The following is a 24,604-nucleotide window of genomic DNA, read 5'->3' as shown; positions in this document are numbered from 1 at the left end:
TCTCATCGGTTTACAGATACTTTGCCTCTGGGCTACCTGTAAAAAGATGAGCATTAACAGCCACACCAAAACAAATCGTAGTTTCGTTTAGTTAGTTAGTCGATTATTAAGTGCAGTCTTTCTAATCCACCATTCAAATTTATGTTTTTCTGATAAAATGTCAAAAAGAGCTCAGCTTTTTTAGATGTATGCCGAGGAATTCTATACACGTCTTCGACCTCTATAATTTTACGGACTCTTCGCGACAGGCGAAGTCCCGACTGGCTGTAAGGGGACCTGCCATCAGCTCGCCGTAAATTCCCTGCTTCCCGGCTCTCCAGAGTTTTCTTCTTCGGATATTTGATTTTCGCGAGCCAAAAAAAAACAAACCCGCACACCCGCGACTTGAAACCCGCACACCTACCAGGAAACCCGCACCTCAAAACCCGCGACCATTACGGAAACTAAAAAAAGCATCATACTGTGTTGTGCTACAAAACGGTGACTCTTTGGAGAAGTGGGCGAGTCAGGGGATGTCCAAATCTGGGGGCCCAATGCTCCCCAGGTCACAGGCGCCCCAGGTGCAGTGGTCTTATCGTATGAAAGCCCTTCGATACTAATAAAGTTTATATAAGTCCGCCCAAGACCCCGACCCCAGCCAACAACGACTCAAATGGTAAAGAAAACGACTCAGAGACTTTTTGTTAGACTTCAGCCTTTATTACACACCAAACTCAACTACAAATTATTTTATTTTTTTTAATACGTTTCTATGTCCATATTAACTTTAGTATCGAAGCGGTTTCATACGAGAAGACAACTGAACTTGGGGCGCCTGTCCTTAGATTGAAACAATTCTCGCCTTCGATCCGATCGCAGATGACCCCTTTTGAATGCTCGAGAAATCCTGGACCTGCACTTAAATAAAACTCACTTACAAGTTAAAAAGTAATTTGGTTTCCAAAGACTACTTGGTTTAATCTTTTGCAAGTCAGAAAATCCCATAATGCACAGGGAGCAAAGATTCGACCTCAGTTGCTGACTTTTTGGCGACACTTTTAAAAGCATTAGAATTTTCTTTACTTCTTCGACACAACCAAAAGTTATCTCTAACTAAAATATGTCATTTATGTCAGACAAACTAGATATACAGCAACTGAGAGAAATATGGAGACAGAACGGCCCAGACGTGAAATTGGCTGGAGAAATATCCAACTTGCTTTTGAATAAGAAATGCTTCTTCGAACTTGAAATGTTTCTAAGTACTTTACCTAATACAGAGAAGTATAAGACAGAAGAAGCTTTGAATAGAAGTAGAGCATACCTGGAGTTCCAAAGAAAGCGCTATGGTAATTTGTATCAACTTTTGAAGGTGATTATGATTGTTTTCAGGCGTGGATATTTCAGCGTTTGAAAAGTGTGTCTGCTCATGCCTCGTGACCGTCTCCGCTACACCAAACCGTAACTTTTATTTTTATTTTTGTTTTGTTTATCTCGTGCACAGGGAAACACATTTACGGATGCGGAAGACCTTGTTAAACTCTGGGATGCTGCTCATTATGAAGAAGAAAGAGCAAAAAAACGGAAACCTCTCACTCCATTGGCAAAATTTCGAATTCGACAAAGGTACTGAAACAGTGGTAATGTTTTTCAAGCTTTAAATCAGAAAGCCTTGTTTCAATTCTTGAATGGTACTTTGACTTAATAAATGAATGAGAAATAGATGCGTTTTGGGCTGGAAGAGTTTACTGGTTTAGAAAATGTTTACATATGGCACAATTTATTTATATTTCCCGCTTGAATTTTAATTAGAACATAAATGGCGACGCGTGCCTTGTCGCCGGCCTCGCAAATTTAAAGCAAAAGGAAACAAGATTTGTATCAATTGCAAGAACAAGTGTGATTTTTAGAATAAAATGCTCTTATTTATAACGCTTTGAAGGATTTTAGCTAGAAATAAATTTCTGAAAAAAGGATCTCTAACGGAAGCCCCTAAACTGCTTGTCAATCTGGCTCGTGGGGCGTTTTTCTTATTGTCAGCCATTTGAGTTCCTGTGAAAATTTCTGAAAACAATCACCGTAACTCAATGCATCGTTAATTATAATTATGGGGGTGGGGTACAAGAGAGGGAAAAGAGAGCAATGTTTTGGAAAGTACAAGTAAAATCGCTTTTACTTTTTGTTTGGTCTTCAGTTTAGGTAGTCAAAATTTAGAAGCCTTGTCATGGTAAATGTTTAAATATTTCTGAGGGGAACCTATACCTACACCCTCTCACTCGTACTCTTCGCGTTTTGGCCGCTTCATAGAAATCTCACTCTTTCAGAAAATTCTAAGTTGAGAGATCTGTAAATATGTTTTGGCCCGACTAAGGTTCATCTTAGCCCGAGCACAGCGAATAATAACTTGATTGAGCATTAAAAAAATTAATAAAGTCTCATTTCATTAAAAAAAGCTCGCTCATCTGTTCATCTTAGCCCGTAAAATGCACAACAATGCCCTATAAAGTCATTATTTAAATATTTTTATCGGTTAGATATTCATCCTTTTGGGTACTTTGCAGTTCAATTTTTTTGCTTCTGTTTTTTTTTTTAGATTCACACCTCCAAAAACAATTTGCCCAAAAGGCCGACTCCGTTTGGGTACTTTGCAGTTCAATTTTTTTGCATCTGTTTTTTTTTTTTTTAGATTCACACCTCCAAAAACAATTTGCCCAAAAGGCCGACAAAAGTCAACACTACCAAAAGAGGCCACGCGAATTTTACAATCGTGGCTCAATGATAATCTGGGAAAACCTTACCCCGATGCAGAAACAAAGGAAAGACTGCAACAATTGACCAAACTCAGCAAAACACAGGTCAGTGTCGACGCAAATGGACGAATAACTCGGGTCGGTAATTATCCCATAGGAGACCCTTTGATGGGATTCACAGTGCCCGCCTCAAACATACAGCCGTACGCATATACACCTAGAGGTTACATTCATTTATATTTTGTCGAAGCTCTAGAAGACACTCCATGACTTACCGGCAATTGCAGGCTATTGGCCTTTAATTCTGGTAGCATCCGTACCGCCTGCCGCCTGAAACCTTCTACCTGCCGAGGGCTTCCGACCTGCGACGAGGGAGCTCACGTATCCAGTCACCCACAGGCTTAGACTAGTACTGACTGTGTCCATCCAGTAATTAGTGAAAGCTTAGGGAGTATCTATTCTAAGTTCTAAGTAACTAAACACATATTATAATGTACCATAATGACAAGACTCCTTCGCCGTAGCAGAGTGTCGTATGATGGGGGTCGGTGACGGGGGAGGGAGGGCTAACTGGCAGACCCGTCATACCTACAGAGTAGGGTTGATTTTGTGTTTTTGCGAGGGTACGCAAAGAGTAACTTTTCCCTCCCATTACTTGTAGGTAAACACGTGGTTCGCAAACGCTCGACGCCGACTGAACCGAAACCGACAACAAGAAGATACCAAAAAGCCAACAAGAGAAAGGTCAGCAGACATTCGCACCGCCTACAAAAAAACCCGCAACAGCTTGACAAAGCGCACCACTAACACTGCATGAGTTTCATGTACCAATATTCGCTCTTCAAGTCCTTATTTGGTTCAGGTTGTTGAAATATGAAGTAGTTGATTCTCTTATGATTCTCAGTAACGTGACAGCTATGAGTTTAATGTCATGCCCTCTAAAGTAACGCTATATCTCCGACACTTGTATTTCAGCAAACCAAAACCTCGCTCCTCGCTGTGCACGCCGACGAGCCCTCCGCCTAATGCTTGCCCTTGGGCGCTCGGTGGAATTCACGAGTTGGCCCCAATGACTCATGGGATACCTTTCCTTTGTCAAGAAATGCGACATTATTATACGCATGGCATAGAGCCGCATACCGCTGCCCAAATACTACTGAACTTACACCAAAATTGATTATGTGATGATTGTTTAGAACAACAGCCCAGGACTTGCTGTGAATGAATATTTTGTTTCTATAATACTAACACATTGTTTCACGTGGTAATTAGACGGTCACGTATTGTTGCGTTATCAGTTGTTGCGTTATTCCATGTTGACGTTAAATGGTCACGTCATTTTTATCTATTTATTTTGTTGTCTTAAATCACCATGGCGCTGTTCATAATGTTGTGTTATTGGAGAATTTCCGAAATGGGGTTCTATTTTAGAATGAAATTTTAAACCCCCGTTTTTCAAGGTTTTGTTTGATAATGTATAATTATCCCAATGTTCTACAAAATGTTAAATAAAGCATTTGATCGTATCATTTAGCTATTCTCGTAATTTCTCAACAAATCCATGCATCGAATATAAACTCTGTTTCGTCATATGTGTAACACTCTCGGCCACTATAGTTTTTCACTCAGTGTACAGTGTGGATTTACTTATGAATGTCACATCAGCAGCATTGTCTTTTATAGATTCACACACTTTTAGCTACTATACGTATTTTTTGTTAATTCCTTGCAACACGTTTAAATTGGCCAGGCGCTTATTCGGGGGAGGTGTTTATTTTCATAATTTTTCTCTTAGGCGAGGCGCTTACTGTATTCTGGAAACGTGCTTCATCAAGGGGGGGGGAGGGGGAGGGTATCCGAGCTTGTAGTAGGGGAAAAGCTCGTTTTGACAATAAAGCCACGAATTTCATTCGAAATTGTTCCGCCTTGTTCCGCGACACTCGCGCTGGCTGTGCCCAGCGGCACATTTCAGCCAATTTAGAGATTCGACAAACTCTATTACTCCTACCCGTGGAGACGCGCTGTTCAGGAATGTACCTTATTAAATACGTCTAACCGATTCTCTATCTCTTGGTCTAACAATTTTAAAATTTACTGCAGTTTCAGCAGTTTCAATTCATCGCAAATAAAGCTTTGTTCGCAATCGATTCAGAAGCTGATACTTTCCGCCGAAATGAAATAAGCGCCCCCTCCCCAATAAGCGCGTTTTCCGTTAATAAAAATCATCGGATATTGTAACGTAATCGGCCGGAAGACAACTAGTGAAATTTGCTTTCTTTACTTCCGGTACTTCCGGTTGGGTATCGATCACGTGACTCGCCGTCATGTGACTTGTGTATAGTCAATCACATAACAAAACAGAACACCGAAGCAATATGGCCGTGTTGAGAAGTTTTCTTTTGTTGACAGCGATTCTGTTTGCTGCAGACTTCGCCTATGCGAAGAATAAGTACCACCCGACAGTTACTTACTTTAGGCGTAAACTTGCGGATGGAAGCGATGCTGATGCCCAGGTTCGCGTCAAGTTCCCGGATAAAGTTATCAAAGATTTTGACGAGAGAGCAACCCTTTATGTTAAACCAAGTTACATAAACAACGGCGAAGAAGTAACAGTTGTTTGGGCAGGGGTTGTAAACGCTACAAAAGATGATATCATTGGGTTTTACTGCCCTAAAACAGACCCAGCAAAACATTATCTCGACTACATCGACGTGACAGCCTGCCCTACTTGGGCCAAAGGCTTTGGAAATTACACGGTCAAGTTGTATAACATGCGTAGTGTGTGCGAATTTCGTTACTACAGGAAGAGATCGACCTGGACTGCTGTTAGCAATGAAGTTGTTTTCAAGGGTGGAGTCGACGAGCCGCTCATGGGACATCTGTCATTGACGGGAGATCCTACCGAGATGAGGGTCATGTGGATTTCTGGGACAGGTATAAAGTAGTGTTTGTTAAGGAAATAAGCTGTTAGGAGTTTGGTAAAAACTTGTCAACCAGACACAACTTTTACGACACACAAAAGAATAAAAAGCTTTAAATAAAACGCATGAAACAACCATTTCTGCATGTTCATTGTAACTAAATGTTCCTTATGAATATGCACATTTATTTAAATGTTCATTTCTCATTTTTTTGCAAAACAAATGTTCCAAAGATATTGAAAATTAACATATCAAAAATCTCCCTGGGATAGTGGTTGAATCCTGGAGGGAATATTTTGCCGTCTTATCAAGTACTCACCGTACACTGAACTCACTTGAGATAATGCCTGTGTGTTCAATAGATAGAACCAATAATTAGTATAAATCGATACTTCTTGATAAAATTTACTAATTGTATTTGTAATTGCTACGGAAATTGTGAGGTCAATACATAATAATCAATTTCTTAATTAACACAATCAATATCGTTCTTTTTATTGATAATAATAGGTGCATGCGACAAGTGATTTTCTAAAGGTAGAATAGAGTATCAGCAAAATGCATACAATCAAGGTTAATATGCAAGACTACAGTAGGTGCTAAGTCACTGCTGACAAGTTCTGCTGCCCGCTTCCACTGCTATCAAGTAAACCATGGAACCATCTTATGTGGGAAGCCTCTTCAAAATTTCCCTGAATTGTCTTTTTGAATGTGTAATAGAACAGTGGCACTTTTTATTCAAGTGACACTTCTTTAAGGCTGTGATAGCAATTGAATATTGTTATTCTTGGTTTTCAGCTGAAAAGCCATTAGTGTTGTATGGGGAAGGGCCCTCAGTCCCTCTAGAAGCAACAGGCACTACCAGGACCTACAATGCAAGTAACATGTGTGGCCCCCCCGCCTCCACTGATGGTTATTGGGACCCTGGATATATACACGACGTCTTGCTGACTGGACTGAAGCCAAGTACTCGTTACTACTACACATATGGCTCCTATAAGGTAAGGGAATGTTTATATCTGGCTTTCTGATACTAGGACTGCGATTCCCTTGTCTTCTTCATTGAGGGTCGTCATCAATAAGGACTGGAGGCTCTGACTGTTATGCTAGGAATACTGGTCTGTAGAACCATCCTCAATGACAGGGTTCACACTCTAGCTCACAATACAAATTAAATCAGAGGATTCCATGGGTAACACTCGTAGATATGGGATGTACAGTAATTTGAAGTAGTAGTACCGCAGGGTCCATGCTCAAACTCGTGATGTCATAACGATCACATTTGAGTCTAACATAAAGCAGTGTGATTGCAGGAGTTATGCTCTAGCTCATATATACAGTATGAATCAAGGCTGTAATTTTAAAATTATAGGGAAATGTCCATAAGAGGCATGGCTCTGCCTCCCCCCCCCCCCCCCAAGTTATTATTATGCTCTTGTATTGTGCCCCTGGTATTTTGCTTTATACCATGCCCCTGTAAATCTAACAAAAAGAAGCTCCTGCAACCTCACCTAGCTCCCCAAAAGAGAACATTTCTTAACTATAAGAATAGCCAGATGTTAGACTTCTTGCATAACATTTAAGTCTGTGTAGCCCCCCCTCATCAGTTTTGCCATACTAGGAAAAATTTGATTCTGTATTGGGTCTAGCATCAGTTTATAACCTGTTTTTATATTAGGTGTTGTTAGTAGAGAAGCACAGCTTATAACCTGTTTTTATATTAGATGTTGTTAGTAGAGAAGCACGGCTTATAACCTGTTTTTATATTAGATGTTGTTAGTAGAGAAGCACAGCTTATAGCTTGTTTATATCTTAGATGTTGGCAGTTGAGAAGCACTGTTTATAACTTGTTTTTTTCTTAGATGTTGGCAGAGAAGCACAGCTTTCGCACAGGGCCACCCATTGGTCCAGATGCCTCTTACAGGTTCAACGTGTTTGGTGACATGGGGATCCTTCCTGCTGCAACTCCAATTGCTAATGAAATGGTGAAAGAAGCAAAAAATGGCTCATCATTTCTGTTCCATAATGGAGATCTTGGATATGGCTTGGGATATGTAAGTTTACCATCATTAGTACACAGAGTTTTCTTGTTACAGGAGTTACACTGCCTTTTTAAAGCAGCCGCACCCATTTGATTATGCTGAATTATAAACAGCCTCACATAGAAATTGCGTTGGAAGAAAATGATATAAGCTTAAGGGGTATTGAAATTTCGAAAGTGTCACAAAAATTTCGCAAAATCTTGAAATATCAGCATTGTTTACACAAGTTTCGAGTCTCATTTTTTAAAATATTTTAGCAGTCTTGGAGCATCATGTTTTTCTACCACGGTCTCGAAGTCTTGGATTTTTTATGATATCTCAAGAAAGTTATCAGAAAGCAAGCTCGGAAAAGCTCAGCTTGGATTCCAAAATTTGACAAAAGTGTCAATCAAAAATCTCAAATGCTTTCTATAAAGCTGTTGCAATTTCCCTCAAAGAGAAGGACCCTTATACTAACGATGGATTAGTCCAAGAATCGCTGAGGCACCAAGACACACATTTTCAGAATCTGAAATTGCAACAGCTTTATAGAAAGCGTTTGAGATTTTTGATTGCATAGGCCCTTCGACAGGCATATAACCAGGATTTGCTGATGGGCTCGGCACACAATTCACATAGTGAAATGTGGCAATTCTTTATTAGAAATAGTGTACTACCTCATTTTTGTGGTTACGAGGGAGGGGAGGGGTGTGCACATATTCAATGCATTTTTACTGCAGCACAAATATACTTTCAAATTCATAACCCCTGGGGGTCAGGGAGGGTAAAATCTCTGATTCTGACTTTTTTGTCTCAAGCTTGAGCTAATGATTAGTGATGATTATTTTGGTTGCAGCTGCATGTGTGGGAGCAGTGGCAGAACTTGATTGAGCCCTTTGTCACCCTCATGCCGCACATGATTGGTGTCGGCAACCATGAGTATGACCACGCCTTTGGAGGGAAGAACGACCCAAGCGGTGCACCAGGGAATGGTTTCCATCCCTGGTGGGCGGGCCCAAATGAGTACGGAAACGATTCCTATGGTGAATGCGGGGTCCCTACCAACATGAGGTTTCATATGCCAGACAATGGAAACTCTGTTTTCTGGTAAATATCTAAGTCAGAGTGCACCATAAAAGGCAGCGCTGGATCCATGCGCACCATAAAAGGCAGGGTTGGATCCATGTGCATCATATAAGGCAGCGCTGGATACATGTGCACCATATAAGGCAGTGCTGGATCTTTTTGCACCATAAAACGCAGGGTGTTATCCATGTGCACCATAAAAGGCAGGGTGTTATCCATGTGCACCATATAAGGCAGCACTGGATTCCTTTGCACCATATAAGGACCAGTTTATTTTGGTGGTTTGAAGTCCTTTTGCTGTGAAAACAAGTTCGAAAATTATCGTCAGTTCTACCTTGTGGCTTTCTTCAGTTCATGTATTGCCTAAGTCATTTCACACCGCAATGCATAGCATTTTTTTATCTACATTCTCTCATCTTTTTTGCTCCCTTTCATTATTTATATCCCATTTTCTGCTATTTTGTTTAAATAAAAGCAGGTGCTTCACATCAAAAATACCAACAAGCCCTTTTCTCATATTTTCAGTGTTTGGAAACGTGTGCATGTATACTGAAAAGAAAATTGCACGCACGTAGCAACCAAGTTGCATAGCAATGAGATTACGTCCATGGGCCCTTAACACAACATTTAAACATTGTTATATTTTTATAATTATTTGGAATAAATTGTACTCCTATTGTAGGTTGAACATATTTGGAATAAGAACCTGCCTCATATAAGTGCCTTTTTTGTTTGTTTTCAGGTACAGCTTTAACTATGGTAGTATGCATTTGATTATGATGAGCACAGAGCACGACTTCACAAAGGGCTCTCCTCAGTATCAATGGCTTCAAAAGGACTTAGCAGATATTGATCGCTCTGTTACTCCCTGGGTAGTAATTGGTGGCCACCGTCCAATGTACACCTCACAACAGATCATTGGTGAGTAGATAGTGTCCTTACTGTAGCAATGTACACCTCACAACAGATCATTGGTGAGTAGATAGTGTCCTTACTGTAGCAATGTACACCTCACAACAGATCATTGGTGAGTAGATAGTGTCCTTACTGTAGCAATGTACACCTCACAACAGATCATTGGTGAGTAGATGGTGTCCTTACTGTAGCAATGTACACCTCACAACAGATCATTGGTGAGTAGATAGTGTCCTTACTGTAGCAATGTACACCTCACAACAGATCATTGGTGAGTAGATAGTGTCCTTACTGTAGCAATGTACACCTCACAACAGATCATTGGTGAGTAGATGGTGTCCTTACTGTAGCAATGTACACCTCACAACAGATCATTGGTGAGTAGATGGTGTCCTTACTGTAGCAATGTACACCTCACAACAGATCATTGGTGAGTAGATGGTGTCCTTACTGTAGCAATGTACACCTCACAACAGATCATTGGCGAGTAGATGGTGTCCTTACTGTAGCAATGTACACCTCACAACAGATCATTGGTGAGTAGATGGTGTCCTTACTGTAGCAATGTACACCTCACAACAGATCATTGGTGAGTAGATGGTGTCCTTACTGTAGCAATGTACACCTCACAACAGATCATTGGTGAGTAGATGGTGTCCTTACTGTAGCAATGTACACCTCACAACAGATCATTGGCGAGTAGATAGTGTCCTTACTGTAGCAATGTACACCTCACAACAGATCATTGGTGAGTAGATAGTGTCCTTACTGTAGCAATGTACACCTCACAACAGATCATTGGTGAGTAGATAGTGTCCTTACTGTAGCAATGTACACCTCACAACAGATCATTGGTGAGTAGATGGTGTCCTTACTGTAGCAATGTACACCTCACAACAGATCATTGGTGAGTAGATGGTGTCCTTACTGTAGCAATGTACACCTCACAACAGATCATTGGTGAGTAGATGGTTTCCTTACTGTAGCAATGTACACCTCACAACAGATCATTGGTGAGTAGATAGTGTCCTTACTGTAGCAATGTACACCTCACAACAGATCATTGGTGAGTAGATGGTGTCCTTACTGTAGCAATGTACACCTCACAACAGATCATTGGTGAGTAGATAGTGTCCTTACTGTAGCAATGTACACCTCACAACAGATCATTGGTGAGTAGATGGTGTCCTTACTGTAGCAATGTACACCTCACAACAGATCATTGGTGAGTAGATGGTGTCCTTACTGTAGCAATGTACACCTCACAACAGATCATTGGTGAGTAGATGGTTTCCTTACTGTAGCAATGTACACCTCACAACAGATCATTGGTGAGTAGATAGTGTCCTTACTGTAGCAATGTACACCTCACAACAGATCATTGGTGAGTAGATGGTGTCCTTACTGTAGCAATGTACACCTCACAACAGATCATTGGTGAGTAGATAGTGTCCTTACTGTAGCAATGTACACCTCACAACAGATCATTGGTGAGTAGATGGTGTCCTTACTGTAGCAATGTACACCTCACAACAGATCATTGGTGAGTAGATGGTGTCCTTACTGTAGCAATGTACACCTCACAACAGATCATTGGTGAGTAGATAGTGTCCTTACTGTAGCAATGTACACCTCACAACAGATCATTGGTGAGTAGATAGTGTCCTTACTGTAGCAATGTACACCTCACAACAGATCATTGGTGAGTAGATGGTGTCCTTACTGTAGCAATGTACACCTCACAACAGATCATTGGTGAGTAGATGGTGTCCTTACTGTAGCAATGTACACCTCACAACAGATCATTGGCGAGTAGATGGTGTCCTTACTGTAGCAATGTACACCTCACAACAGATCATTGGTGAGTAGATGGTGTCCTTACTGTAGCAATGTACACCTCACAACAGATCATTGGTGAGTAGATGGTGTCCTTACTGTAGCAATGTACACCTCACAACAGATCATTGGTGAGTAGATGGTGTCCTTACTGTAGCAATGTACACCTCACAACAGATCATTGGCGAGTAGATAGTGTCCTTACTGTAGCAATGTACACCTCACAACAGATCATTGGTGAGTAGATAGTGTCCTTACTGTAGCAATGTACACCTCACAACAGATCATTGGTGAGTAGATAGTGTCCTTACTGTAGCAATGTACACCTCACAACAGATCATTGGTGAGTAGATGGTGTCCTTACTGTAGCAATGTACACCTCACAACAGATCATTGGTGAGTAGATGGTGTCCTTACTGTAGCAATGTACACCTCACAACAGATCATTGGTGAGTAGATGGTTTCCTTACTGTAGCAATGTACACCTCACAACAGATCATTGGTGAGTAGATAGTGTCCTTACTGTAGCAATGTACACCTCACAACAGATCATTGGTGAGTAGATGGTGTCCTTACTGTAGCAATGTACACCTCACAACAGATCATTGGTGAGTAGATAGTGTCCTTACTGTAGCAATGTACACCTCACAACAGATCATTGGTGAGTAGATAGTGTCCTTACTGTAGCAATGTACACCTCACAACAGATCATTGGTGAGTAGATGGTGTCCTTACTGTAGCAATGTACACCTCACAACAGATCATTGGTGAGTAGATGGTGTCCTTACTGTAGCAATGTACACCTCACAACAGATCATTGGTGAGTAGATGGTGTCCTTACTGTAGCAATGTACACCTCACAACAGATCATTGGTGAGTAGATGGTGTCCTTACTGTAGCAATGTACACCTCACAACAGATCATTGGTGAGTAGATGGTGTCCTTACTGTAGCAATGTACACCTCACAACAGATCATTGGCGAGTAGATAGTGTCCTTACTGTAGCAATGTACACCTCACAACAGATCATTGGTGAGTAGATAGTGTCCTTACTGTAGCAATGTACACCTCACAACAGATCATTGGTGAGTAGATGGTGTCCTTACTGTAGCAATGTACACCTCACAACAGATCATTGGTGAGTAGATGGTGTCCTTACTGTAGCAATGTACACCTCACAACAGATCATTGGTGAGTAGATGGTGTCCTTACTGTAGCAATGTACACCTCACAACAGATCATTGGTGAGTAGATGGTGTCCTTACTGTAGCAATGTACACCTCACAACAGATCATTGGTGAGTAGATGGTGTCCTTACTGTAGCAATGTACACCTCACAACAGATCATTGGTGAGTAGATGGTTTCCTTACTGTAGCAATGTACACCTCACAACAGATCATTGGTGAGTAGATAGTGTCCTTACTGTAGCAATGTACACCTCACAACAGATCATTGGTGAGTAGATGGTGTCCTTACTGTAGCAATGTACACCTCACAACAGATCATTGGTGAGTAGATGTTGTCCTTACTGTAGCAATGTACACCTCACAACAGATCATTGGCGAGTAGATAGTGTCCTTACTGTAGCAATGTACACCTCACAACAGATCATTGGTGAGTAGATAGTGTCCTTACTGTAGCAATGTACACCTCACAACAGATCATTGGTGAGTAGATGGTGTCCTTACTTTAGCAATGTACACCTCACAACAGATCATTGGTGAGTAGATGGTGTCCTTACTGTAGCAATGTACACCTCACAACAGATCATTGGTGAGTAGATGGTGTCCTTACTGTAGCAATGTACACCTCACAACAGATCATTGGTGAGTAGATAGTGTCCTTACTGTAGCAATGTACACCTCACAACAGATCATTGGTGAGTAGATGGTGTCCTTACTGTAGCAATGTACACCTCACAACAGATCATTGGTGAGTAGATGGTGTCCTTACTGTAGCAATGTACACCTCACAACAGATTATTGGTGAGTAGATGGTGTCCTTACTGTAGCAATGTACACCTCACAACAGATCATTGGTGAGTAGATAGTGTCCTTACTGTAGCAATGTACACCTCACAACAGATCATTGGTGAGTAGATGGTGTCCTTACTGTAGCAATGTACACCTCACAACAGATCATTGGTGAGTAGATAGTGTCCTTACTGTAGCAATGTACACCTCACAACAGATCATTGGTGAGTAGATAGTGTCCTTACTGTAGCAATGTACACCTCACAACAGATCATTGGTGAGTAGATAGTGTCCTTACTGTAGCAATGTACACCTCACAACAGATCATTGGTGAGTAGATGGTGTCCTTACTGTAGCAATGTACACCTCACAACAGATCATTGGTGAGTAGATGGTGTCCTTACTGTAGCAATGTACACCTCACAACAGATCATTGGTGAGTAGATGGTGTCCTTACTGTAGCAATGTACACCTCACAACAGATCATTGGTGAGTAGATGGTGTCCTTACTGTAGCAATGTACACCTCACAACAGATCATTGGTGAGTAGATGGTGTCCTTACTGTAGCAATGTACACCTCACAACAGATCATTGGTGAGTAGATGGTGTCCTTACTGTAGCAATGTACACCTCACAACAGATCATTGGTGAGTAGATGGTGTCCTTACTGTAGCAATGTACACCTCACAACAGATCATTGGTAAGTAGATAGTGTCCTTACTGTAGCAATGTACACCTCACAACAGATCATTGGTGAGTAGATAGTGTCCTTACTGTAGCAATGTGGCAACTCCTCAAATATTTCTTTGCAACATTTGGGGGGGGGGCTTCCTCCATTGATATATTTCAGTAGATTTTATTCGAATGTGTTCTGTATTGTGGTGGGTTTTGGGTTATGTAGGGGTGGGATGGGGTTGGTTATTGAATATGTTGTGTGTGTGGGTGTTAGATTGAATGTGTTTTTTGGATGGGTAGTTACTCAAGGTATTAAATGTGTTCTGTGTGTGGGTGGATGTTGGGTTAAGGGAAAGTTCATTATTTATCAGGGGGTAGGGCTGCTAAGTTGAATTTTTTTCTGGTTCAAATATTTTGACCCTCCCCCAGTCTAAAGCACAAAAATAGTGACCCTCCTCAAAAAAGGCGACCAAAAATTAAGGCCCTCCCCAGAACAAAAAAAGGCTAAAAAAGCGTATTGGTAAGCTTAGAGTTAATTATTCTCTAGTTTTTAGATGCCCATATAACTGTATGATTGCAGAGCCCTCAAATATGTAATAAACATCCACAAATGTAATAAACACCCACAATTGTAATAATGAGCAACCTGTGCAGTACAAACGGGATTGGGCACTTTGCTAAGAAGAAAAATACATGCTTTATAATTTGTTATCCTGAATATGACCTGAATGTCGCTGTTTCAAATTCAAAATGCCAAATTGTTGTGTGTGAGGGAGCGCACTGACTTAGGCATGCCCATGAAGGGGTGGCGGTGCTGGCCTAAAACGCCACCATGCCTGGAGGTGTCGTTTTTCACGGTGTTAATGCTATTGTATAGGGGTCTGGGGGCATTTCCCCCATGAAAACTTTGCTATTTCCAAATATATAAAATGCCCATTATTATTAAAATACAATGTTATTAATATAAATTACTGAAATCTTATTTACATGTCTTTTCATACCACCAATCTGAAAAGATAGTTGGGGGGGGCTTTGACATGAATTTGAAATTTAATAAAGCTAATAAAGCCAAAACTGCGAAAGATAACAAAAAGCCACACTTTAGGGGATAATGGTTTTCAATTTGAGCGAAACGCAAGACATGAATGTGTAAGCAGGTGCTTCACATTCGTTTTTTTATTTTGTTGGCGGTTTGGGGTTCTCCCCAGAAAAAAAATTTGAAATTCCAGACTTTAAGGTGGCTCGGAAATTGATCAGAATACCTGTTAAAAAATAAGGCCCTCCCCTAAACCCTGTATTAAAAGTTGAGGCCCTCTCCCAAACCGACTCTCAAAAAATCACAACCCTTTCCACAAACATAGCAGCCCTCCTGTTAAATAATGGCCCTTCTGTAAATGTTTTGTGTGTGTGTGTCGGGGGTGGGATGGTCGGTGTTTATCTGTTTGAGTGGATCTTGATTTGAATGTGTTCTGTGTGTGTGTTGGGGGGGGTGAGATTGTAAGGTGTTTATCTGTTTGAGTGGATGTTGGTTTGAGGTTTGAATGTGTTGTGTGTGTGTGTGTGTGTGTTGGGGGGGGGGGGATTTCTGGTGTGTATGTGTTGCTTTATAAAGAAATATATCATTTTTTATGGGGGGGTATTGGGGGTACTGAATGTGTTTTGCTCAATATACATTGATGCTCAATGTATGTGTTGTGTGGGTGTTAGGTTATTGTGGGTGTGTGGTTGTTTTTTTGAGAGGGGGGCTAGCTGTCGATATTCCATTGCTGGTGACCATCCCATCTGCCTTTTGCCTGTCTGTTCTTAACCCTGTGTAACCTCAGGTGATTACATGATCTCTATTGGAATGCGGCACTACTTTGAGGACCTGCTCCTGCAATATAAAGTGGACATGGCGTTCTGGGCTCATTACCACAGTTATGAGCGCACATGCCAAGTCAACAACACCATCTGCCAGAAAGGTGCTCCTATACACATTGTTGTTGGTACTGCTGGCAAGGAGCTGGATACAGAACCTCACTGGAAGTTCAGCTGGTCGGAGTTCTACATGAATGCATATGGTTATGGAAGGGTGACTGTACATGACCGCCACTCACTCTTATGGGAATGGATTAAAGTAGATGAAGAGGGAGCAAGACTTGTAGACAGTGTGTTGCTTGAAAAGTGAAACTATCCACCTAGTTTTGGAGACGACTTCAGTGAATTTTGAATTATAACTCATGAATGGGTAAGACATACCCAGCCAGAGAAGGCGATTTGATGGAGACTTTCTAGCTTAATTCAAATAGGGAGCTGACACTCGTTCACATTTATTATTTATAATAAGATTTGCTAGCATTGCCACCCTCCTTACAACTTCCTAAATAAAAACCATACCCTGTTGAAGGAAGAATTAATATACTTGCAAATGATAAGTTTTGTATGCATCAACCCTTTGTGATTCCTGTATATAATATCATAAATGATCATACATTATTGAAAATGAATCTTGCCTCTGACCAGGAATGTTATTGCTTTGATTGGAGGAAATTTAAATTTCTACAACACTTGTGTGTTATCTTGCTTTCTGATTGGTTGTTACTATTGTAAATGAGAGGACATACCACAGGTTTTGTCCTTCACACAATCCTTGCAGGTTCACTTGAAGTGAAAGAGACGAATACCCTTGATCCAACTTTGCGATATTTGGCTCTCGACATTTTTTAGTAAAAGTATTTTCCATCCTTAGAAAAGGACAAAAGTAACAAAGACTGTAGGGTTTTAAAGCTGACTTTGTCCATTTTCGCTAATCTACCCATTCTGAAAACACCAGTCATGCACCATTTCAAATGAGCATGCAGAGTTTTGGTTTTTCCAAAATAATATTTTCGTTGTTTGTTGTAGAAAACAAATTTCCCATAGTTTTCTGTGGTATTTGCTCTTATAAACCATGACATTTGTCGCCACCAAAATTCTTCATGCTATGTGCCTCTTGACTGCACAACATTTTGATCATGAGTTGATGAATATCGTGGTGTATAAGAGTACTTACCATGAAAAACTATGAGAAATTTGTTAAGTATTCACAATGATTCTAAACTTTTTTACAATGATCTTTGGGAGTAAAATATTGCTTTGTTAGCCTAATGCCTTCAAAAATGCAGAATCGAATTGTGTTCATGGTAACAGCCTTAAATATTATGCTATTGATCATTTATGTAATTCTATTTGTAATAATTTACTGGGACGGTTCCTAGAAGGCCAGATTTAAGTTATCTGTAGATAAATGCTTATCCCTGGTATCATTGGGTTTCTATAGGAGAAAAGAGGGTCATAAATTAATTTAAAATACAACAATAATAAATCCATACTATGTAAACAACATCCAGCACTATTCACATTTGTTTATCAAATAAAGTTAAAAACCCAGTTTTCTGTTATTTGTCAATAATTTTCATTTGGTGCGACGACATGCGAATGTGTGAATGACTCAGCAATGTTCGGTCCATGACACTGCAAAACTGCGGTACTCGTGAGAAAGATCACGGATATTTCCTTGACGTCGCCAATGAATCCAATAACGCAATGAGATTCAATCCACACCATACATCGACTTTAGTAGGCTGGACATTTAGTATACTACTATTTATTATGTAACCTGTTTTAGAGCTTCACGCAATAGACTGCGACTATAAGAAACCCTTCCGACCTCCACTTGGCCGTACGTAATCCCGCACTGAGTTCCATTCTTCCAAATGCAAAATCTAGAGTCGATGTTAAACTTGACTATATGTTAAATCCCTGGTCTCTCATACACTGTTTGTGAGCCTCGATAAGATAGCTGCATTTTTCCTCGCCGTGTTCTACGATGCAAGCATCGCGGGCCTTCTTCGTGACTGGGCACGCGCAACATGCCTTCAACTTTTTCTTTTCTCCTGGTTTTTCCTCTGACGCGTTGACTTGATTCTTTTGACTCGACATCTCTTCGTTAACAACTTACTCTCTTTTTAATAGTGTAACAGCGTCGGCTGGTAGTCTGGAGATGAAAGAATGATTTTTCAAACAAGCTTGCCGCACTTCGTGTGTTTTGGCGATCGGCTTCTTGCATAAGACCACTAAGGCAAGGTATCATGGGATATAACGAAGAGGTCGACTAGTGACTAGTTTCTACACAGACAACCCAGAACTCGTGAATCATCATTTTATCTTTTCGACATTTTTCCAACTATTTTTCGTATTGTGAGGCTGCTGCTAAAGCTATAGCTGCTAGGCTAGATTCCCGGACGAAAGATGATGAAAGATTACACGACCTTGAGTTATTGTCAACTTTTTATTTTATTACAATTTATGCAATTTTCTAAAAAAAATCAGTAAGAGGTATTAATAAATCTCCGACCTTTGACACAGGCCTGCCTTAAAAAATTCAAAACATGAATCAAAATCTCAAAATTTCGATTGCGATAGCATTTGATAATAAAAAATAAAGAGAAAAAATGTTTGGGAGCGGGGCGCAGAACACCCGACCGCGCATGCGTAGTTGCGACCTGGAGGGTTCAAGATGGCGGCTGTTTTGGTGCACAAGGACATTGAGAGGATAACTTGAGCATTTTCTCACTGCTGGGGCATTCTCTTTGGCTGGAATGGCGGCAGACCCGCCGGTCACAAGCTCGCATATTGAGCACCTTTTAGCTGAAGTTGAATCCAGTGACGGTCTTCTAGGGCCGACTTTGAGGTAGTAACTTAAAATTAGTTGTCAAAATTGCTGCAGTGAATCGCAACCGGAACACAACTTTTAATTAGAAGCTAAAGACCGTTTTTTTTGTCTGTACCATTTTTTAGGGCTGTATATGATGGTGAAAATCCTCAAGAGTTTTTGGTCAAGCTCGAAGAAAGAATCAAAGTCCACGATAAAGATATCGAGCGAATGTGTAACTACCACTACCAAGGGTTTATCGAGTCTGTGAATGAATTACTCAAAGTTAGGGGCGAAGCACGCAAACTAAAGGTATGTCTGTGTTTCCACGGCACCATACCAGACTACTCGTGATTTCATTTGAGTTTTAATCTATTGCGATTTATTTCTGTAGATTAAAGTCAAGGAGACAAATGAGACACTTCAAGATTCCGGAAGAGAGGTATGCTTTATTAAAGACTGGACATGTGAGTTATTTGGTATGTACCAATAAATAATTCACATTGTTTTTTGCAGTTTTGCTAAATGAGCTTTTCAATACCCCTATTATAGGATGTTATTACTATATTTTTAGATCTTTTGTTTGATTTCAGGCAAATAAATTTGACTGCAATGTAGAATATCCCATTTGGATACCTGTGAACCCCAAAATTTCTATAACCTGGAGATTGCTAGGGGGGGGAGGCGGGGGGGAGGCTGGGGTCAGGGAACTTATAAGTGATTGGTTGTGGTTTCTGTGGTATACACAACTTCAGGCCTAAAAAGAGACATGCGTGCAAATTCATTATTAGGGTTATGCTAATCTATTTTGCTACAACTCTAATAACAATACAAACAGTTTTACTTTACCATATAACCATAAGTTATCCAATAAAGGTACCCTATCTAGAGAACGCCTCCTATCTAATGAAGCCTCCCCCCCATGCTTACAAGTTTAACAAACGTCCCCCTCTATTTTTTGCCTCCCTACCCTCCCTCCCAGCTTAGAAACAAACCGCATAGTAGTTTGGCTTCTACTGGGTGAGACTTGCTTAATGTCAAGATACACCCCGGGCGTTTATTAGATCATTTATGGTATACTCATTTTCATAAATGCACCAGTTTCCTGTTGTTGTATGTTAGATTGATTTTCTTCAAAGCCATTGGACACCAAGAGGGGGGGTACTCTGTCATGTTGACTATACAGGGATGCTACACCCGAAAGGAGTCAGTTTCATGTTTGAACTTGAAGTGTATTAGCACACTTTACTTAGTATCATAACTGAGATGACGTTATTGATAATGATTACTTGTAATACCATATAAGGTCATGGCGTATGCCATAAGTTGTAAATACTGTGATTAAAGATCAGTCTATATTCGCAAACCAAAGCGTGCGGTTGTGTTAACTGACTCCAATGAATATATAGCGAAAGACACTAAAGAACTATATGAAAGGGTTGCAATTTTGAGATTAGTTCACTATATAACAGGATAGCAAATTCGCAATTCATTTATCTATGCTTCAGCTAATGCAAAAGACAAAATAAGTGAAAAAAATGTTGGAAAGCTTCAATGCTACTAAAAAATGTTGGGAGTTTTATGAATTGCTGTCGCAATGCAAAAAATCAATTTTACTCATTTGGCCAATCAAATGTTTGCGTCAAATGGTCAACGTCTGATTGAGGGATATCATTCACCTTTTTCTTTACTAGTCTTTTTATTCCTTCGAATCCCGAAGGAAGTGCCCCAAAAACTCTCTTTGGATTGCACCAAAATCTATGGATTGTGCCATGTTCACACATGGCTTGGCACAGTGACTGGCTTTTGGAAAAAACCTGTGTACTACTTCACGTGTGTGACCTATGAGACAAGGCATGCAATTGGCTAATAACTAACCAATGAACGCAGCTGATATATTTTCTATTTCTATTACGGTCTTACATCCCTTGTCTGGCGGTTTCAAAACATTTTATTCATCATCACTAAGTTTTCAGGCAATTACAACTCCTAGAGTCTCCAAGAATATCACATAACCTTGAGATTTAGCGTTTAACCTGGAGACCTGGAGATTTGCTGCAAAACCTGGAGACTTAGAGTTTATCCATGAGAAATGATAGATCTGCATTTGACTGTTTTGACTACCAAATATTGGGGCACAGTCCATTATTTAATTTCCTGCTAAAGAGATGCAATATTGGTTTGAATAGTATAATAGAGAACATTGTGAATTTTTTGTAGCATATATTTCTTTTTTTATAATTCCATACAAATGGCAAAGAGAAATACCTCTGTAGTAATACACTAGTCATTTGGAACCCCCACCCCTAAGGTCCTGGGGAAGAGGGCAGTTAACTTGGGGTTTACAGACGGGTTCCCAGGATTGGCTGAGGGGGGGGGGGGGGGGGGGGTTTGCCCTGTCATAGGTATCATATGAAAAAAGCATAGTACTTGAAAGTTCCTTAATAAGAAATGACCCACTGTTTGGCCGCCAAGGGTGAGGGAGGGGAGGTGCGCGCCCCCTGCTCACATGCCTGGTTAAGAGCACTTTAGAAAATATATCTGTCCTAAAGGGGTGTTGGAATCCACCATTTTTTTGCTTTTAGACTTGTCACCACCTGGGGGAAGTGGGGACAAACAAGAAGGCAAACAACAAGAGGGAAGAGGGGAAAAGCAGGGGGGCTTTTGCTCATTTCACATGACTTGTTGACTAATGCATAAAATGGAGACTGCCTCCCTCCCCCTTTCCCCCCTGGAGTCAGGGCTCAGTCCCCCCTCCCCCCTGGAGTCAGGGCTCAGTCCCCCCTCCCCCCTGGAGTCAGGGCTCAGCCCCCCCTCCCCCCTGGAGTCAGGGCTCAGTCCCCCCTCCCCCTGGAGTCAGGGCTCAGTCCCCCCTCCCCTGTGCTACTCCTGTGCTTATTTCAAGCAAACAATAATTTGGATATCCTACACCAACTATACATAGTGTAAGACTATTTTTCAATGTACAAAATCTCCCTTGTTTAGATGTTTGGGCAAAGGAGTTATTTTTTAGTCAAAAATTGAAAATAAGCCTATCTTAAAAATATTTGAAAAAAATGTATTGGAAAAAAACTGTGGCGAAATTTCACGATGTTTTTTTGTTCTTTAGCTTGTCAGTAGATGTGAGGAGTTGATCCAATGCAGAGTAAAACAAAGAAACATTGCATCAGCAATCGAGACACTTAGTTTGTGCCTACCAGGTCAGGGGTTTGATTTTGCTTTGCCTTTTTTGATGATATAATATGTTTTTTCTTGGCATTTACTTCAAGTGCTTCTTACTTTATTTTTTTAAAGTTCTTGAAATGCATGCCAAACTCAAAGAACAGATGAAAAATCAAAGGTAAGAAACTACAAAACTATACCCCTCAAGACCATTTGTGAAAACCACTGCTGTTTAAACCAGTCTTATACAGAATAGTGTAAGTGTAATTGTGACCATGCTTACGCGGTAAAGTGTAAAGCCCTAGCCAAACGAAACGCAGCCTAGGTTGTTGCAAGTTTTGCAAGCAAGAGATAACTTAAAAACACATTATCATTCCCTGTGCCATATAAAGGGGAACTGTTCATAATGGTTTGGTCACTGTCAAAATTAAAAAAAAATAGTTTTTAACTCTCTTTTATCTTGTCTATTGGTAGCTTGGATGGATGTATGAAATCAAATACAGTCATGTTTTTATTATTTCTAATATTATTAGGTATTACCCTGCCCTGAAGACCTTGGAACAACTAGAACATACATACCTGCCAAGGATAAAAAGGTATAGTTTAGCTATGCTATTATGTAGTTGTTTTTTTTTTTTTTCAAAGTAATAAAGTGGTCTGCATTGTGAAAACAGCTAGGTGAATCAAATATACACACTCTAAACAACTCTGTATAGTGTGCAACCTTAAACCCAGTTGTGATTTTCTTTATTTCATTGATGGAAGGTTTTTTTTTTTCAGATTCAGATTTGCTGAAATTATGAAAAATAGCATACCAGTCCTAAGGGAGAACATCAAAGATGCATCAATGTCAGACCTTAGGGTGAGTCCATGTCAGACTTTAGGGTGAGTCCATGTCAGACCTTAGAGTGAGTGCATGTCAGACCTTAGAGTGAGTCCATGTCAGACCTTAGGGTGAGTCCATGTCAGACCTTAGAGTGAGTCCATGTCAGACCTTAGAGTGAGTCCATGTCAGACCTTAGAGTGAGTCCATGTCAGACCTTAGGGTGAGTCCATGTCAGACCTTAGAGTGAGTCCATGTCAGACCTTAGGGTGAGTCCATGTCACACCTTAGAGTGAGTGCATGTCAGACCTTAGGGTGAGTCCATGTCAGACCTCATGGTGAGTCCATGTCAGACCTTAGTGTGAGTCCATGTCAGACCTTAGGGTGAGTCCATGTCAGACCTTAGGGAGAGTCCATGTCAGACCTTAGGGAGAGTCCATGTCAGACCTTAGGGTGAGTCCATGTCAGACCTTAGAGTGAGTCCATGTCAGACCTTAGGGTGAGTTTATGTCAGACCTTAGGGTGAGTCCATGTCAGACCTTAGGGTGAGTCCATGTCAGACCTTAGGGTGAGTCCATGCCAGACCTTAGGGTGAGTCCTAGGCAGACCTTAGAGTGAGTCCATGTCAGACCTTAGGGTGAGTCCATGTCAGACCTTAGAGTGAGTCCATGTCACACCTTAGGATGAGTCTATGTCAGACTTTAGGGTGAGTCCATGTCAGACCTTAGGGTGAGTCCATGTCAGACCTTAGAGTGAGTCCATGTCACACCTTAGGATGAGTCTATGTCAGACTTTAGGGTGAGTCCATGTCAGACCTTAGGGTGAGTCCATGTCAGACCTTAGGGTGAGTCCATGTCAGACCTTAGGGTGAGTCCATGTCAGACCTTAGAGTGAGTCCATGTCAGACCTTAGAGTGAGTCCATGTCAGACCTTAGAGTGAGTCCATGTCAGACCTTAGAGTGAGTCCATGTCAGACCTTAGGGTGAGTCCATGTCAGACCTTAGAGTGAGTCCATGTCAGACCTTAGGGTGAGTCCATGTCACACCTTAGGGTGAGTCCTAGGCAGACCTTAGAGTGAGTCCATGTCAGACCTTAGGTTGAGTCCATGTCAGACCTTAGAGTGAGTCCATGTCACACCTTAGGATGAGTCTATGTCAGACTTTAGGGTGAGTCCATGTCAGACCTTAGGGTGAGTCCATGTCAGACCTTAGAGTGAGTCCATGTCACACCTTAGGATGAGTCTATGTCAGACTTTAGGGTGAGTCCATGTCAGACCTTAGGGTGAGTCCATGTCAGACCTTAGGGTGAGTCCATGTCAGACCTTAGGGTGAGTCCTAGGCAGACCTTAGAGTGAATCCATGTCAGACCTTAGGGTGAGTCCATGTCACACCTAAGGATGAGTCTATGTCACACCTTAGGATGAGTCTATGTCAGACTTTAGGGTGAGTCCATGTCAGACCTTAGGGTGAGTCCATGTCAGACCTTAGGGTGAGTCCATGTCAGACCTTAGGGTGAGTCCTAGGCAGACCTTAGAGTGAGTCCATGTCAGACCTTAGGATGAGTCCATGTCAGACCTTAGAGTGAGTCCATGTCAGACCTTAGGATGAGTCCATGTCAGACTTTAGGGTGAGTCCATGTCAGACCTTAGGGTGAGTCCATGTCAGACCTTAGGGTGAGTCCATGTCAGACCTTAGGATGAGTCCATGTCAGACTTTAGGGTGAGTCCATGTCAGACCTTAGAGTGAGTACATGTCAGGCCTTAGAGTGAGTCCATGTCAGACCTTAGGGT

At 41.0% G+C, this 24,604-nt stretch overlaps 3 protein-coding genes across 4 annotated transcripts in view; all 3 read left to right on the top strand.

Annotated features, from left to right (window-relative positions):
• Positions 1-1,006: 1,006 nt before the first annotated feature.
• LOC5513304 (homeobox protein SIX6) lies at positions 1,007-4,255 on the top strand. The gene is made up of 5 exons (XM_001633541.3): positions 1,007-1,351; positions 1,484-1,605; positions 2,666-2,834; positions 3,391-3,473; positions 3,705-4,255. The coding sequence occupies exons 1-5, from the start codon at positions 1,100-1,102 to the stop codon at positions 3,904-3,906; spliced, it is 828 nt and encodes a 275-aa protein (XP_001633591.2). The 5' UTR covers positions 1,007-1,099; the 3' UTR covers positions 3,907-4,255.
• An 812-nt stretch (positions 4,256-5,067) lies between these two features.
• LOC5513294 (probable inactive purple acid phosphatase 2) lies at positions 5,068-17,566 on the top strand. Of its 2 annotated transcripts, XR_007311907.1 has the most exons (7): positions 5,068-5,663; positions 6,449-6,651; positions 7,513-7,704; positions 8,528-8,778; positions 9,500-9,678; positions 9,732-14,183; positions 15,982-16,117. XR_007311907.1 is itself a non-coding variant. In XM_048728983.1 (6 exons), exons 1-6 carry the CDS (start codon positions 5,105-5,107, stop codon positions 16,323-16,325), a joined length of 1,728 nt encoding a protein of 575 aa, XP_048584940.1. In that variant the 5' UTR covers positions 5,068-5,104; the 3' UTR covers positions 16,326-17,566. The 2 variants fall into 2 exon arrangements, 1 of the variants encoding a protein (XP_048584940.1); XM_048728983.1 differs by lacking the exon at positions 9,732-14,183 and having other exon boundaries at positions 15,982-17,566.
• Positions 17,567-18,670: 1,104 nt separating this feature from the next.
• LOC116618751 (exocyst complex component 6B) overlaps positions 18,671-24,604 on the top strand; it is a 30,350-nt gene continuing 24,416 nt past the window's right edge. The window contains exons 1-7 of the mRNA XM_048729095.1: positions 18,671-18,869; positions 18,977-19,142; positions 19,225-19,272; positions 21,940-22,030; positions 22,125-22,170; positions 22,526-22,588; positions 22,773-22,854. Of these exons, the coding sequence (XP_048585052.1) occupies positions 18,778-18,869; positions 18,977-19,142; positions 19,225-19,272; positions 21,940-22,030; positions 22,125-22,170; positions 22,526-22,588; positions 22,773-22,854 (588 nt within the window). The 5' untranslated portion in view covers positions 18,671-18,777. The remainder of the gene's footprint in view (positions 18,870-18,976; positions 19,143-19,224; positions 19,273-21,939; positions 22,031-22,124; positions 22,171-22,525; positions 22,589-22,772; positions 22,855-24,604) is intronic.

The sequence above is a fragment of the Nematostella vectensis genome, chromosome 6 (genome assembly GCF_932526225.1).
Source record: "Nematostella vectensis chromosome 6, jaNemVect1.1, whole genome shotgun sequence".
NCBI lineage: Eukaryota > Metazoa > Cnidaria > Anthozoa > Actiniaria > Edwardsiidae > Nematostella > Nematostella vectensis.
The sequence above is the reverse complement of the archived record's forward strand: the minus strand, read 5'-3'. Positions and strand labels throughout refer to the sequence as shown.

Coding starts and splice junctions, on each gene's coding strand:
- LOC5513304 (XM_001633541.3), top strand. CDS start 1,100: ATGTCATTTATGTCAGACAAACTAGATATACAGCAACTGAGAGAAATA. Junction 1,352..1,483: donor ATTTGTATCAACTTTTGAAG/GTGATTATGATT, acceptor TCTCGTGCACAG/GGAAACACATTTACGGATGC. Junction 2,835..3,390: donor CCAAACTCAGCAAAACACAG/GTCAGTGTCGAC, acceptor CATTACTTGTAG/GTAAACACGTGGTTCGCAAA.
- LOC5513294 (XM_048728983.1), top strand. CDS start 5,105: ATGGCCGTGTTGAGAAGTTTTCTTTTGTTGACAGCGATTCTGTTTGCT. Junction 8,779..9,499: donor AATGGAAACTCTGTTTTCTG/GTAAATATCTAA, acceptor GTTTGTTTTCAG/GTACAGCTTTAACTATGGTA. Junction 9,679..15,981: donor CACCTCACAACAGATCATTG/GTGAGTAGATAG, acceptor GTGTAACCTCAG/GTGATTACATGATCTCTATT.